Source organism: Microtus oregoni, unplaced genomic scaffold, assembly GCF_018167655.1.
Source record: "Microtus oregoni isolate MIOR12 unplaced genomic scaffold, Mior012 000022F_ref0000154, whole genome shotgun sequence".
NCBI lineage: Eukaryota > Metazoa > Chordata > Mammalia > Rodentia > Cricetidae > Microtus > Microtus oregoni.
The window spans coordinates 11,215,254-11,228,198 of NW_024543081.1; the positions used below are offsets into that span (position 1 = coordinate 11,215,254).

The window sequence follows — 12,945 nt, forward strand, 5'->3', positions numbered from 1 at the left end:
CCTTTTTCCACTCACCTGCAGGAAGAAGCCACGCAGAGCCTGGAGGGTATCATTTGGGAGAGTTGACAGGTCAGCCAGTGCTTCAGCTTGCAAAATAAGACCCACCTCTTCACGAGAGAGGATGTTGTTGCTCCGGTACTGCACAAACTAGCCCAGGAGAAAAGCCCCAAAAGTCCATAATTAGAAGAGATGCTGTTTCTGTGCACTGCTGTGCCCAGCACTGAGCAGGGGACACCATTCTCAAGTCCAGAGTCCTGTTTTTAAGGGCTGCACTGGTGAGAATGGGTGGGGTTGTCTCACAGGGGAACAGGGCAAATGAGGTAGATTGAGATCCAGAGAGAGCTGGCCTTAGTGACTTCTTCATCAGGCTCCTTCCCTCAGCCTTGCACTGCAAACTCATGGCCAAGATGGACTGAGTGTGGTTCCTGTAACCTCCCTATGTGCTCTTGACCCTTCTACTCCCACCTCACTTCCTAAAATACTGTCTCCTTCTGCCTATTGCTCCTTTAAGCTTTGGCTGACACATTACTTACACTTCACAAAAGCAATTAATTCTCTTCGTGTTTTCACCTCTGGTTTATTTGTGGGTGAGCTTCACTGTCAGCCATGAGCTTGTTCCTTTGTTCTTCATTCAGCAAGAATTATTAATGTGCCAAATACTCTGTCACTCAAAGTATCAAACTTAACTATTCATTTACTTGTCTTTCTCATTTTCTAGAATAAGGGACCTCTGGAGGCAGAGTATGTGACTCTGGGACATCCTTAGTACTTAGACCTGTCATGTGGCAAAAGACCTTGGCCATCGTTTCATTAAAGAAGTAAGAGAAAATGTGTCCTAAGGTTAGCTGTAGCTACTCACAGGCAATCCCTGGGCAGGTCTCTTGTAGGGAGAAGGCTTACAACTGCTCCTTAAAGATTAGGGTCACCTAAAGTACCTTTGTGTTTTGAACTTCTTTAGCAACACCCTGCTGGTATCTTCCAACCATAGGGCTATCCTGTCTGCACTTACCACGGTCATAAGTCTCAGTATCTCAGGTCTAAGGAAGGAATTCTCTCCAGCATCCAAGAGGGTGAACAGCAAAAACCGATTCCAGGGCTGGGAGGCCACATGGAGTGCTGTAAGAAACATCAGTCCCCGTGGTTAATGCTGTCCTTCCAGAGACCCGGGAGCATGCCCAAAGAGGAGTTTCTCCTATTGGCTTAAAACAGGCTGGGTTCATGAGGTCTCTTGCCTCGACTTCTACCCACCTATCTGGACTCTCAGTAAAACAGTCTATCCCATAACTATGAGAGGTAGACAACTAGAAAGTCTCTGCTACTTAAGAGCACTGTGACCACGGTTAGGCAGATCACTTGAACACTCTGGTGCTCAGTGCCCACATCTTACAATGGGCATATAGAGTCCTCTGCATGGTTGTCAGAGCACTGAAGCAGTAATGATGGGTTGATTCCCTCCCATCTTGATCATGGACAATGAGAGAATAAGGAAGGTTTCTACCAATGTCTGGGCTCCTGGCATGCAAGTAGTCCAGCAAGGCTTCCAGACAGCCAACACAGGCTTGCGATAATAGAGGATCTTTCTGGGAAAACAAAACAGAATTAGAGTCAGGATTTATTTGTTTTTCTAAGACAAGATCTCATGTAGTTAGGCTGGCCCCAAACTCCAGGAACATCATATATATATTAACCAATAAGATTTAGTTTTTTAGTTATTTAGATTTGTTTTTCAGATATGGAATACAATCCTGTAGAAAACTTTAAGTGCTTGTCAGAGTCATCTGTCATGTACAAAGCACAATATTTATATTAAGTAGCACCTTTTTGTGAAGCATACTCTTTTATTTTTCCTGAAACAGGTCTCACTATTACATTCCCAGCTGACTTAGATTCTACTGTGGAGATCAGGCTGGCCTCAGACTTGGGGCAATCCTCATGCTTCTATTTCCCAAGTACTAAATTAGGGACACAACAAGGCACCCAGTTGTAACAAACTTTCAAAGAAAGACTTATTTACTTCTGTTTTAGGTATACAAGTGTTTGCCTATATGTATATCTATGCACTATATGTGTGCCTGGTGCCCATAGAGGCCAGAAGAGGGGTTGCAGCCCACAGAAGTGGAATTACAAACCGGGCGGTGGTGGTGTACGCCTTTAATCCCAGCACTCGGGAGGCAGAGGCAGGCGGATCTCTGTGAGTTCGAGGCCAGCCTGGTCTACAAGAGCTAGTTCCAGGACCGGCACCAAAGCTACAGAGAAACCCTGTCTCGAAAAATGAAAAAAAAAGTGGAATTACAGATGGTTGTGAACCACTGTGTGCTGCTGGAAACTGAACCTGAGTTTTCTGCCAGAGTATCTAGCACTGTTAACAACTGAACCAGCTCTACAGCCCCCAAAGATGTATTTATTTTTATTTTATATGTATGAGTATATGTATGAAAGTGTACCATGTGAATGCAGTACCCACAGAGGCCAGAAAAGATCACTGGATCTCTGGGAACTGGAGTCATAGATGGTTGTCATCACCCTTGTGAATGCTGGAAACTGAACTCAGGTCCTCTGCAAGAGGAGGGAGTGCCCTTAAAAGTTACCTTTTTTGGAACTGTGATTTGTTTTAGAAAAGGAGATGAACCCTGGGACCCACTAAAAGGTTCACCCATAAGACACTGGAAGACTTACAGTGTGTCTAAACCAGCAGAACCTGGTTTACTTTTTAAACATCAGAACCTTTTATCAAACAACACTTTAAACTCTAACAAACACATTAAAAATTCACCATCACCAGTCACTTGTTTAATGATGCACAGATGTGCTGCATTCTTTCATGCTGCACTTGTTTAACTCTGTGAAGCTTTGTTACTTTGCCTGCCTAAAACACCTGATTGGTCTAATAAAGAGCTGAACGGCCAATAGCTAGGAAGGAGAGGAATAGATAGGAGGAGCAAGAAAAAGAAGACGAGGACACCAGGGGCCAGCCACACAGCCACCTAGCCACAGAGTTAGAAAAAAAGAAATACAGAATAAAGGTAAAAAGCCCAGAGGCAAGAGCTAGTTAGAGAGAAACTCCATCATGTAAGTCAGGAAAGCTAGCGAGAAACAAGCCAAGCTAAGGCTGGGCATTCATAAGCAAGTCTCTGTGTATTTATTTGGGAGTTGCGTGGTGGGCCCTCAAAGAGAAAAAAAAAACCTACAGATCTGTATCTTATATGCCTTCTAAAAGACTCCTTCAACTACACATTCATACTATCTGCTCTGTTCCTCTAGAAGTGTCTAATACAATGACCTGAACTCTTGGTCTTCCTGCTTCCACCTCCCAAATGCTGGGATTTCACATACGTGACTCAGTGACTGCTCTGATGGAATCACTCTTCTCCTGAGAGGAAGCCGTCTTTTCCTGCTGTCCCACCGCAGGGGCCTGCTCAGCCGGAGCCTTACCTGCACCAGGAGGTTCTGAAGCCCGATGAGCAGGGACAGCACCTGTGAGGTTTCCAGTGGAGCTAGGACAGAGTCCTCAGTAGTTGGCAGCGGTTGGCCCCCTGAGGGCACCAAGGCCACCAAGGCAGAAGAAAATCTTTGCTTCAGGGCTGTCCGCAGGAATCGTAGGATGGCAGCTAGAAAGAGGAGACTCCTGACACCCCATTCCTCCTCCACTCCCATCTTCTACCCAGAAGGGGAAACGGTGCTGATAATTATGGTCTGGGCGGGTGGTCCTGTCTAGGAATCCAAGGGAAAGGTTTTTTCTCCCGCGGGGAAGTCCATACCATACCTGACAGCAGTGCAGACTTTTTCTTTGGAAAGCTGAGAGCCTTCAGTACTTGGCTTAGTTCCACAGATAATGTCTGATGGACCTGGCAGAGAAGCGGGGAAAGGAGCTAATTCCAATCAGTGTTCTGTAGGTGGAGGTAGAAATGGCTGCCCACTTCCTATTGCACCTGCTGCATCAAGACATGGAGGCGACAGAGCCCTCTGAGCTTTACTGTCCTGATGCCAGGAGTGTGAGGACATCTAGCCTGCACCTAGAGAACTAACTCCACGCTGAAGTCATCGCAGATAGTACAGCCTCCAGGAAGCCTTGTTCAGCTTCATCTGCAGCTTGGTCTCTGGTTCCACTCACCTAACCCGGAACACCTAGAGTTCGACACACCAAATCAGAACCTTGGCTCTTGCCAAGGGTGGTGGCACATGCCGATTGTTGCCTTGAGAGGGGAGGATTGGGAGTTCAAGGCCAGCCTGAATTATATAGTGAATCACTAGATAAACATAGCGGGTAAGTCACGGAATCTCTGCCTCCAGAGTTATCTTGGAGACTGGTGCAGGAGCACCATAAGTAAACATGAGTCAAATGTCCAACTGAGCAGCTGGACAGGGTGGCGGGTTCAAAGCCGGTCTGTTCTGTCCTCCTCCATCAGAACACGAGCTGCCAGAGGGCAACTACGACTACTCCACTCGACTCAGAGTCTAGCACAAGGAAATCCCTTACATATCTGAGACTGAATTAGGGCAGTGCAGCTGGGTGGGAGCAGGTTGCCGGCTAGGTATATGCTGATGGCCAGCCACAGTCAAGAAGGAGGAAGGAGGGCAGCCTTCTACCCAGGCACATGACCAGAGAAGTGAGAGTGGTCCAAGCTCCTCACAGAGTAAAAGAGGAGGTTCTGTTCTGAATCACCCATAGGACCATCACAGTGACACATACCTATAAAATCATATTTGGGAGGCTGAGGCAGAAGGATGAGGAGTCAAAGGCCAGAACCAGCTACCTAACAAATCTGAGGTCTGTCTGGGTCACATGACATCCTATCACAATAAAATTTAAAAAGAAAAAGAGAAGGCATGGCTAGACATGCCTTTAATTCCCCCATTCCAATGGCAGTGGCAGGCACATCTCTGTGAGGTGGAGATCAACCCAATCTCCGTAACCAGCTCCGGGGCTATAGAGAGGAACCCTGTTTCAATAAATAAATAATAAACAAAAATCAGCCATAGGCAACGCCACGCAGGATCGGCCACAGCACAGAACTGCCGTCATTTGCCACTACCACAGGAGCCAAAGCTGATTTCCCTTCTAACAGAGAACTGGCCGTGCTGGCTGCTGCGCAAATACTGCGGAAGCCAGAGATGGTGTCTGCCCATGAGGAGCAGCTTGGGGAAGAGCTAGCTGTGTATGAAATGGCCAGGAGTGGCGCTCACAAAGGACCTTGTGATGACAAGTTCCTCCAGAAGGAAATGAGGGTTTCTATGGAGATGTCCACTGCTTTCGTGTTCTCTGCGTCCACCTCCAACAATGACAATGACAGCTAACTAACTACATGTGGCACTCTACATCTTGCCGGTGGGCACTACAAGGTCACAGCTGGCTCCTGCCTTCTTGTCTAAACCGATCTATTTTTTTTTTCACTCCCTCATTCCAGCTACACATACCAGCTTATCACTAAGTACGGACCCATGTCCTAAATTTGTGCATCTTTATGCCCTTGCTCACATTGTACTCTCTGCCCTGGAGCACCTTCCCCCACTACCTTTGTCAAGTAGTCTTCCTTCAAGGCTTTACTTAGAAAACACATTCCCTAAGGGTAGGGCAAATGCGATAGCCATTTTTATTTCTCTGTGCCCAGAATACAGCCTGACATGTAGGTGATCCATTCCTGTTAAAAAAAAGAGTAATTTAAACCAAGCTGTCAATAATCTGGACTCCCTTATTGTTGTAGGTAAGAACTCTGAAACTTAGTATAGTAAAGTATTTTGCCAAGGTCACACAGCTAATATGCCACAGAACTGGGGACAGAACTCAGAATTTCACCTCTTCTGTGAGCGCTATCTCACGTCCTGAGGATATGGCACTAGACACTAACCTGCAAATTGCCATCGTGCTGCTGGACAGAGATGGAGGCAGTGAGCAGCCAGGCAGAGCAAAGCAGTGGAGTCCTGGGAGAGCCTGCTTCCGTCCAGGTGAGGGCCAGCATCTTCTCCAGGAGCTCAACCAAGGCTGTGCAGCTCAGCAGTACAGCAGCAGCTGCAGGGAAAGGGGGAGGGGCAACCGTCTAGCTTACCACCTCTACGATACTGGGTACCTAGTAAGGCTTCGAGCATACAAAAACAAACAATGGCTCATCAAGGGGACCTAAGGAGACTTGTGCATTGAAGAATCAAAGCCTACCAGATTTTGAGTCTCATCATCAACCACACACAAACACCTAGTTACTTTTTAAGAAGAAAAACCCAAGGGCACCAAGGACCCCTGACATTGGCCTCTTCAGTGACTCTGTGGGAGCCCCTGTACCTCTTTTCTGGCTACTGGGTGTGGTTCGATGGAGACTCCAGTACAAGAAGTTGAAGGAGGGCTGCAGGATGTCCATATCTGCAGGGCTGCACTTCCCACACAGCTTGCTGACTGCAAGAAACCAGAGTCCATGGGTAGCCCACGGCACAGCACTCTAGTTTAAGCACCCTTACACCTCACACAGATGTGGGCCAACAACTGGCTGGTTTCAGATGCCAGTCTCGGGGGAGAAGACAAACGCTGTGTTATAGCCAGTGGAAAGAAGGAAGGCGACAGACTTAAAGGTATGTTTGTCCACACCCTCCATCTCTACAAACACATGAGCAACCCACAACCAGCCGGCAATCTGAACACACTGTTGGTTCACTTGCCAAGGGCATCCTCTTACTGTGCACATGTCAGCCTGCTACCTGTACTGGCTGGTTTTGTGTGTCAACTCGACACAAGCTAGAGTCATCAGCTCCTGATCCTGCTCCCTCTGAAGTTCTGGGATCACAATAATGAAAAGAAAAAAAAATTTTTTTTTCAAGACAGGGCTTCTCTGGGGCTTTGAAGCCTATCTTGGAACTAGCTCTTGTAGACCAGGCTGGCCTCGAACTCACTGAGATCCGCCTGCCTCTGCCTCCCAAGTGCTGGGATTAAAGGCATGCATCACTACTGCCCGGCTGAATAAACATATTTTTTTTTTTTGGTTTTTTCAAGACAGGGTTTCTCTATGGTTTTGGAGCCTGTCCTGGAACTAGCTCTTGTAGACCAGGCTGGTCTCGAACTCACAGAGATCCGCCTGTCTCTGCCTCCCGAGTGCTGGGATTAAAGGCGTGCGCCACCACCGCCCGGCTAAACATATTTTTAAAAAGATGCCCAAAGAACTGTGGACTGGATGGCCTGAGTCAGCTGTAAGACAGGGAAGACAGCCGACCAGATATTGGGAAGTGTTACCTGACACAGACTGCATCCAGAGGCCTCTGTGTGCCAAGAACTACACATCTACCAGAACACATATGTGTATCTCAACCCTACATGAGGGATGCTCCATTTTTACCTATGAACTCAGTACCGGCAAGGTGGCTCTGTATACAATTATCAATAGCTAACATGCAAATGTCTTCCTGACTTCACTACAGCTGGTACCTATCCTACACTGATTGTTAGTCTGCTGTTTGGGGTTTTTGTTTGCTTTTTAGAGTGGGTGTCTCCCAAATATTTCTTTATAATGAGCAGAGGAGGTCAAAAGACGACCCTAGGAACAGACTGACTTGTTCACATTTTCCGAACCGAGTGGGCCCCAGCACGCTCAGCCCCAGGCCCATGGACACTGTCTCAAGCAGCCAAGTCACCTTGATGAAGCAGCTTCATGGCCATGCTGTCCAGTTCTTGCTCCGACTCACTCCTGAGCTGCACCAAGGAGAGGAGATTCAGCAGCAGAGGCAGGTTCCCTGAGACTATGGAGAACAAGAACCGGCTGCTCAGAGAGCCAAGCTCAGACTACCCAATGGTCGAATACCACCCTGCCACAAACAGTCCCAAGAAAGGGCACTTGGCTCTCTCATGAGGGACAGCAGTAGCTTAGACACTGGGTGCCAACTCTAGGGCGCCATTGGGAATTCATTACTTCACTAAAGCCCATTTAAAAACATGTAAAAAGGGCTGGAGATATGGCTCAGCGGTTAAGAGCACTGATTGTTCTTCCAGAGGACCCGGGTTCAATTCCCAGCACCCACATGGCAGCTCACAACTGTCTGAAAATGCAGTTCCACAAGATCTGACACCTTCACACCAATGCACATAAAATAAAGTTAAATAAATCATTAAAAGTTTTTTAAAAAACGGTGTAAAAAAAGGACTTTTATTCCTACTTTGCAGTTAAGAAAACAGAGCTCGCTGGCGGTGGTGGTATATGACTTTAATCCCAGCACTCGGGAGGCAGAGGCAGACGGATCTCTGTGAGTTCGAGGCCAGCCTGGTCTACAAGAGCTAGTTCCAGGACAGGCTCCAAAGCAATACAGAGAAACACTGTCTTGAAAAACCAAAAAACAAAAAAACAAAGCTCATAGTGATTTCTCACAAGGGTCCCACTGCTACTGCAAGGCGGGTGTCATGCCCTGATTGCTTGCGAGCCCCCAGCTCCTATGTTGAAACCCTAACCTTCACTGTGAATGGGGGGGCCACTAGGAGCTGATCAAGTCATAAGCCATAGTCACCATGGATAGGATTAGCACCGAATAAAGAGACTCTGAAGAACTAGCCACTTGTCCCTTCTGCCGCACAAGGACACAAGATGTCTGGACATGCACTCTCACCAGACATCAAATCTGCTACTATCTGTACTCTGGATTTCCCAAGCACTGTTAATAATATCCTATTGTTCACGAGTCACCAAACAAAGACAGAAATTGAACACAAACCTAAATCTATTTTCCATCCTTTTCACTTAATCTCTTTCTTTCTTTCTTTCTTTCTTTCTTTCTTTTTTTCTTTTGGCTTTTTGAGACAGGGTTTTGCTGTCTAACAATCCTGGCTGTCCTAAAACTCACTCCGTCCTAACTCACAGAGATCATCTACCTCTGCCTCCTGAGCACTGGGATTAAAGCCCTGTGCCACCATTGCCTGACAGTCTTTTTCTTTCTTTCTTTCTTCTTCTTTTTTTTTTTTTTTTGAGTCAGGGTTTCTAAGTGCAGCCCTGGCTATCCTAGGGCTCCCTTTGTAGACAAGGCTGACCTAGAACTCTGAGATCTCCTTGCCTCTGCCTGCCAAGTTCTGGAATTAAAGGAATGCACCACCATACCTGTCCATAATGAATCTCAAAAAAAAATAATTGTGTTTTTGTTTTGAGACAGGGTTTCTCTGTATAGCTCTGGCTGTCCTGGAACTCACTATGTAGATCAGGCTGGCCTCAAACTCACAGAGATCGGTCTGCCTTGGTCTCTCCAGTGCTGTCACACTGTTACACCTGGCCTCAAATTTTTAAATTTAATATTATTATTATTACAATTATTAGTGTGTGTGTACTGTAATGGGGGAGGGTGCAGCAGCACATACATGGAGATCAGAGGACAACTTCATGAAATCAGTTCTCTCTGTCCACCTTTACATGGGTTCCAGAAATCAAACTTGGCTTGGCTGGCTGTTGAGCAAGGTTGCTCAGCTGTCACCTGCTGAGCCATTTGGCCAGTCCAACCCTTACTGTAAACAGCATCATTGTCCAGATACATTTTGTTCTTCCCTGGAAAGGAAGGGCTTGGATCCTCAAAACTCCAGGGTTCTTTCAGAAAGTGGACATGGGAACCACAAGCCTCTTCCCACCTCCCCTTGATGGCTCAGAAAGTTAGTTAAAAAAAATAAGATTCTTGGCTCAGGTGTGGCAATGATGGCTTTAATTCTAGCACTCAGCAAGCAGAGACAGTGGATCTTTGTGAATTCGAGGCCAGCCTGCTCTGCAAAGCGAGCTGCATGCAGCCAAGGCTACACAGGGAGACCTTTTTAAAAGAAATCAGATTCTTGAGCCAGGCATGGTGGTATATACATACCTCTAATCCCAATACTCCAAAGACAGAGGCAGGTGGATCTCTATGAATGTGTGGCTAGCCTGGTCTATATGAGACTTTCTCTCAAAACCCAAAAGCAAAATCAGATTCTCAAAGAAAAAAAAAAAGTCAGCTTCTTTAAAAATAGCTGAAGACAAATCAACCCTAATTTTGAGTTTCTTCATACTGAGAAGCCAGCTTCTGTGACTGCTAGCATATCCTCCTGGGGCTCACTGGGGATTCAACACATCACAGATCCACCCTACTCCCACAGCCCTGCTGGTTCCCAAGCCTCCTCCAGATCTGCACTTTCCTTTTCCCTCTGGGAGCTGCCATTTTTGTGACAAATAGCTCTGTGCACATGCTGTGCACGGTAGGGACTGGCCTGATTTTTCTTCTGTTGCAAAACCTGATGCTCTTTCTTAGAGCATACTTCACCAAAATAGAATGGTCTACCCTACATGTCAAAACATGTCCAAGGGCCGGGCGGTGGTGGCACACGCCTTTAATCCCAGCACTCGGGAGGCAGAGGCAGGCGGATCTCTGTGAGTTCGAGACCAGCCTGGTCTACAAGAGCTAGTTCCAGGACAGGCTCCAAAACCATAGAGAAACCCTGACTTGAAAAACCAAAAAAAAAAAAAAAAAAAAAACCATGTCCAAGGAAAACTGACCTCCTGAGGCGGGAGCTCCGCACTCCACCAGCAGGCGCTGCAGGATGAGCAGGAAGTGGCCTCGGATGAGACCACCCAGCTCAACATCTTCATTCTCCCGGATGAAGGTCCCCAGGACAACCAGGACCTTGCGGGCTGTGTCCATGGGGCTGGAATAGACGAGGTCCTGAGAAGAGAAGGAAGCCGGAGCTCAGAGGGTACACAGCCAGGGACAGGTAGACAATGCAGGGAAGAGTCAGGGACCATAACCAGGATGATGGTTTCACAGAAACTGAGTGAGATCTCACTTAGCACCTAACTTTGTACCAAATGCCCTGGTGGATGAACGGACTCCTCACAAATCCTGGTGAACAGTCCCATCGTATTATATGAAGAAGCAAACACAGACATTCCACGATTTGCCCGAGGTCATATAAAGCCAGTAAGTGGCACCAAGGATGTGACTGTATGCCTCTGGCCTCAGGATGTCTCTCTTGTAGTTAGAGGCAAGAAGAAGTTGCTTTTAGGAACAGGAACCTGAGAGCCAGAAGACGACACAGAGGGCAGAGATGTCACAGGTCAGGAGAAAAATAGGTTGGGAAAGATTCAGGGACAGGAAGTGAGGACCAGGTTAGGCCCCTTCTCTGCCATGGCATCTGCCCATCCCTGCCCCAAGCAGTGAAGGACTTGGGTTCAGGGAATGGAAAAGGACATTTTATTTTGTTTGTTTTGCTTTTGGAGTTATTTTAATGAGCGTATGTTGAAGGCAAAGCAGGCAGAAGGCACACCAGGCACTGTCCCTGATAGCTCCTGGCACCTACCAGCTCAAATACACCAATGCCTTTGGACAAGTGAGTGTGTCAAGCCAGTTATGATAGGGTGCTATGAATCCAAGGTCGCTCAGACGCCATCCAGAGAGCATCTCCCAGTGCAGAGAAACATGACTGCAGGGCCCTTCAGCCAAACAAACCCTGATGTGATGACCTCTGGGCAGGCAGGATGCAATGAGGAATTGTGAGCATAGGGCTTGGGCTTTGGAGAAACAATGACAATATCAGCAATTAGAACCTAATAACATAGGTGCTGCTCTGTTTATATATGATAGCCATACGTTTGTCTATACATTTATCTTTATTTGTTTAGTTATTTATTTATTTGGTTTTTCCAGACAGGGTTACTCTGTGTGATCTTGTTTGTCCTGGAGCTCACTCTGTAGACCATGCAGGCCTCGAACTCACAGAGATCCACCTGCTTCTGCCTCCCAAGTGCTGGGATTAAAGGCGTGCACCACCATGCCTGGCTGTCTATACATTTTTTTTTACATCTTCCTGATAACTTTAGGTATAACTCCAATTTACAAATGGGGAAACTGAGGCAGGCAGATTAGTTGTCTATCAACTAATCTAGAAAATAGTAGAGAACCAGACAGAGTGCTACAATCTCGGCACTCAGGAGGATGAGGCAGAGGAATTCCATGTGCGTGAGGCCAGCCTGGGCTAGCCTAGGCTACAGAATAAGATGGTGTCTTAAAAAGAAAAAGGAAATAGTAGTGCTGTAAATTCTACTCCAGAATGTGTTAATGAAGGGGAGGGGTGAAGTGGCTTTATCTCTGACACTTCATGGAGACTCAAAAAAACACATCTCTGAGAAGACAAAAATCACAAATTGGAGGGCTAAGGAAAATCAAGATAATTTCAGAGACAGATGTGTGGCCTGAGCCTAAAATTCTAGAACTCGGAGGCAGGGATGGGTGGGTCTCAAATTCACCCACCTCCTCTGCTTTAGGCTGAAACCTAAAGTAGGAATAACTTACTCAGGGTCAAGAGAGAAAAGGCCAAGTCAGTTTTCCTGCCGTCCTTTGCTGGCCCATCCCTGCTCCAGTGTCACAAAACTGGTCCCTCAGACATCTGTGAATGTTAAAGCTCTAAAAGGAGAGGGGTTGCGTGGTCTTTGTGGGCCGCAGTGAATGCGGCGTGCTGGTGCGCACCTCCTCACGCTGGTTGGTGAGAAGGTGTTGGGCGGACCCATGGCCCACTGCGTTTTCAACTGTCCAAAGCTGTGCAGACTCAGAACAGAGCATCTGTGACAGCCTTGTTTTTCACAGCCGAACAATGTGTGTGAAAGACCACCCGTGGATAAGAGTGACGATTAAGGGCTTTGTTTTCAGCTGCTAATTACCCATATCAAAACCAGAAATTGGTCCCAGCATATATTTTTAGATTCCTTTCCCCCCCTGTGGCTAAAAGCTGGGAAGAAATGGTGGGAATTCTATTTGTGAACAGCAAGCAAAGTTGTGCCTTGCTGTTCTTTTCAGCACTGATGTTTCTAGGACCTACTTCAGTAAGACTCGGTAGCTGTGGTCTGCAGTCCAGGCCATGATCCTTATCACCTTGGGCAGCTCTATTAGCATCTCTGAGTATTATCCAGCTCAGACTTAGAGCCAGTGATTAGCAAGCGATTATCTGTATACGGGGCTTAATATCCCTCAAACTCCCCC

At 46.9% G+C, this 12,945-nt stretch overlaps 1 protein-coding gene across 1 annotated transcript in view; it reads right to left on the reverse strand.

The window, feature by feature from the left end:
- Positions 1 to 12,945, reverse strand: part of Mei1 (meiotic double-stranded break formation protein 1) — a 61,394-nt gene that overhangs the window by 1,571 nt on the left and 46,878 nt on the right. Inside the window, exons 21-29 of the mRNA XM_041672379.1 lie at positions 10,470 to 10,635; positions 7,612 to 7,716; positions 6,275 to 6,385; positions 5,847 to 6,007; positions 3,764 to 3,845; positions 3,433 to 3,608; positions 1,499 to 1,580; positions 1,010 to 1,116; positions 16 to 147 (exon numbers count right to left, since the gene is read on the reverse strand). Coding sequence (XP_041528313.1) covers positions 16 to 147; positions 1,010 to 1,116; positions 1,499 to 1,580; positions 3,433 to 3,608; positions 3,764 to 3,845; positions 5,847 to 6,007; positions 6,275 to 6,385; positions 7,612 to 7,716; positions 10,470 to 10,635 — 1,122 coding nt within the window. The remainder of the gene's footprint in view (positions 1 to 15; positions 148 to 1,009; positions 1,117 to 1,498; positions 1,581 to 3,432; positions 3,609 to 3,763; positions 3,846 to 5,846; positions 6,008 to 6,274; positions 6,386 to 7,611; positions 7,717 to 10,469; positions 10,636 to 12,945) is intronic.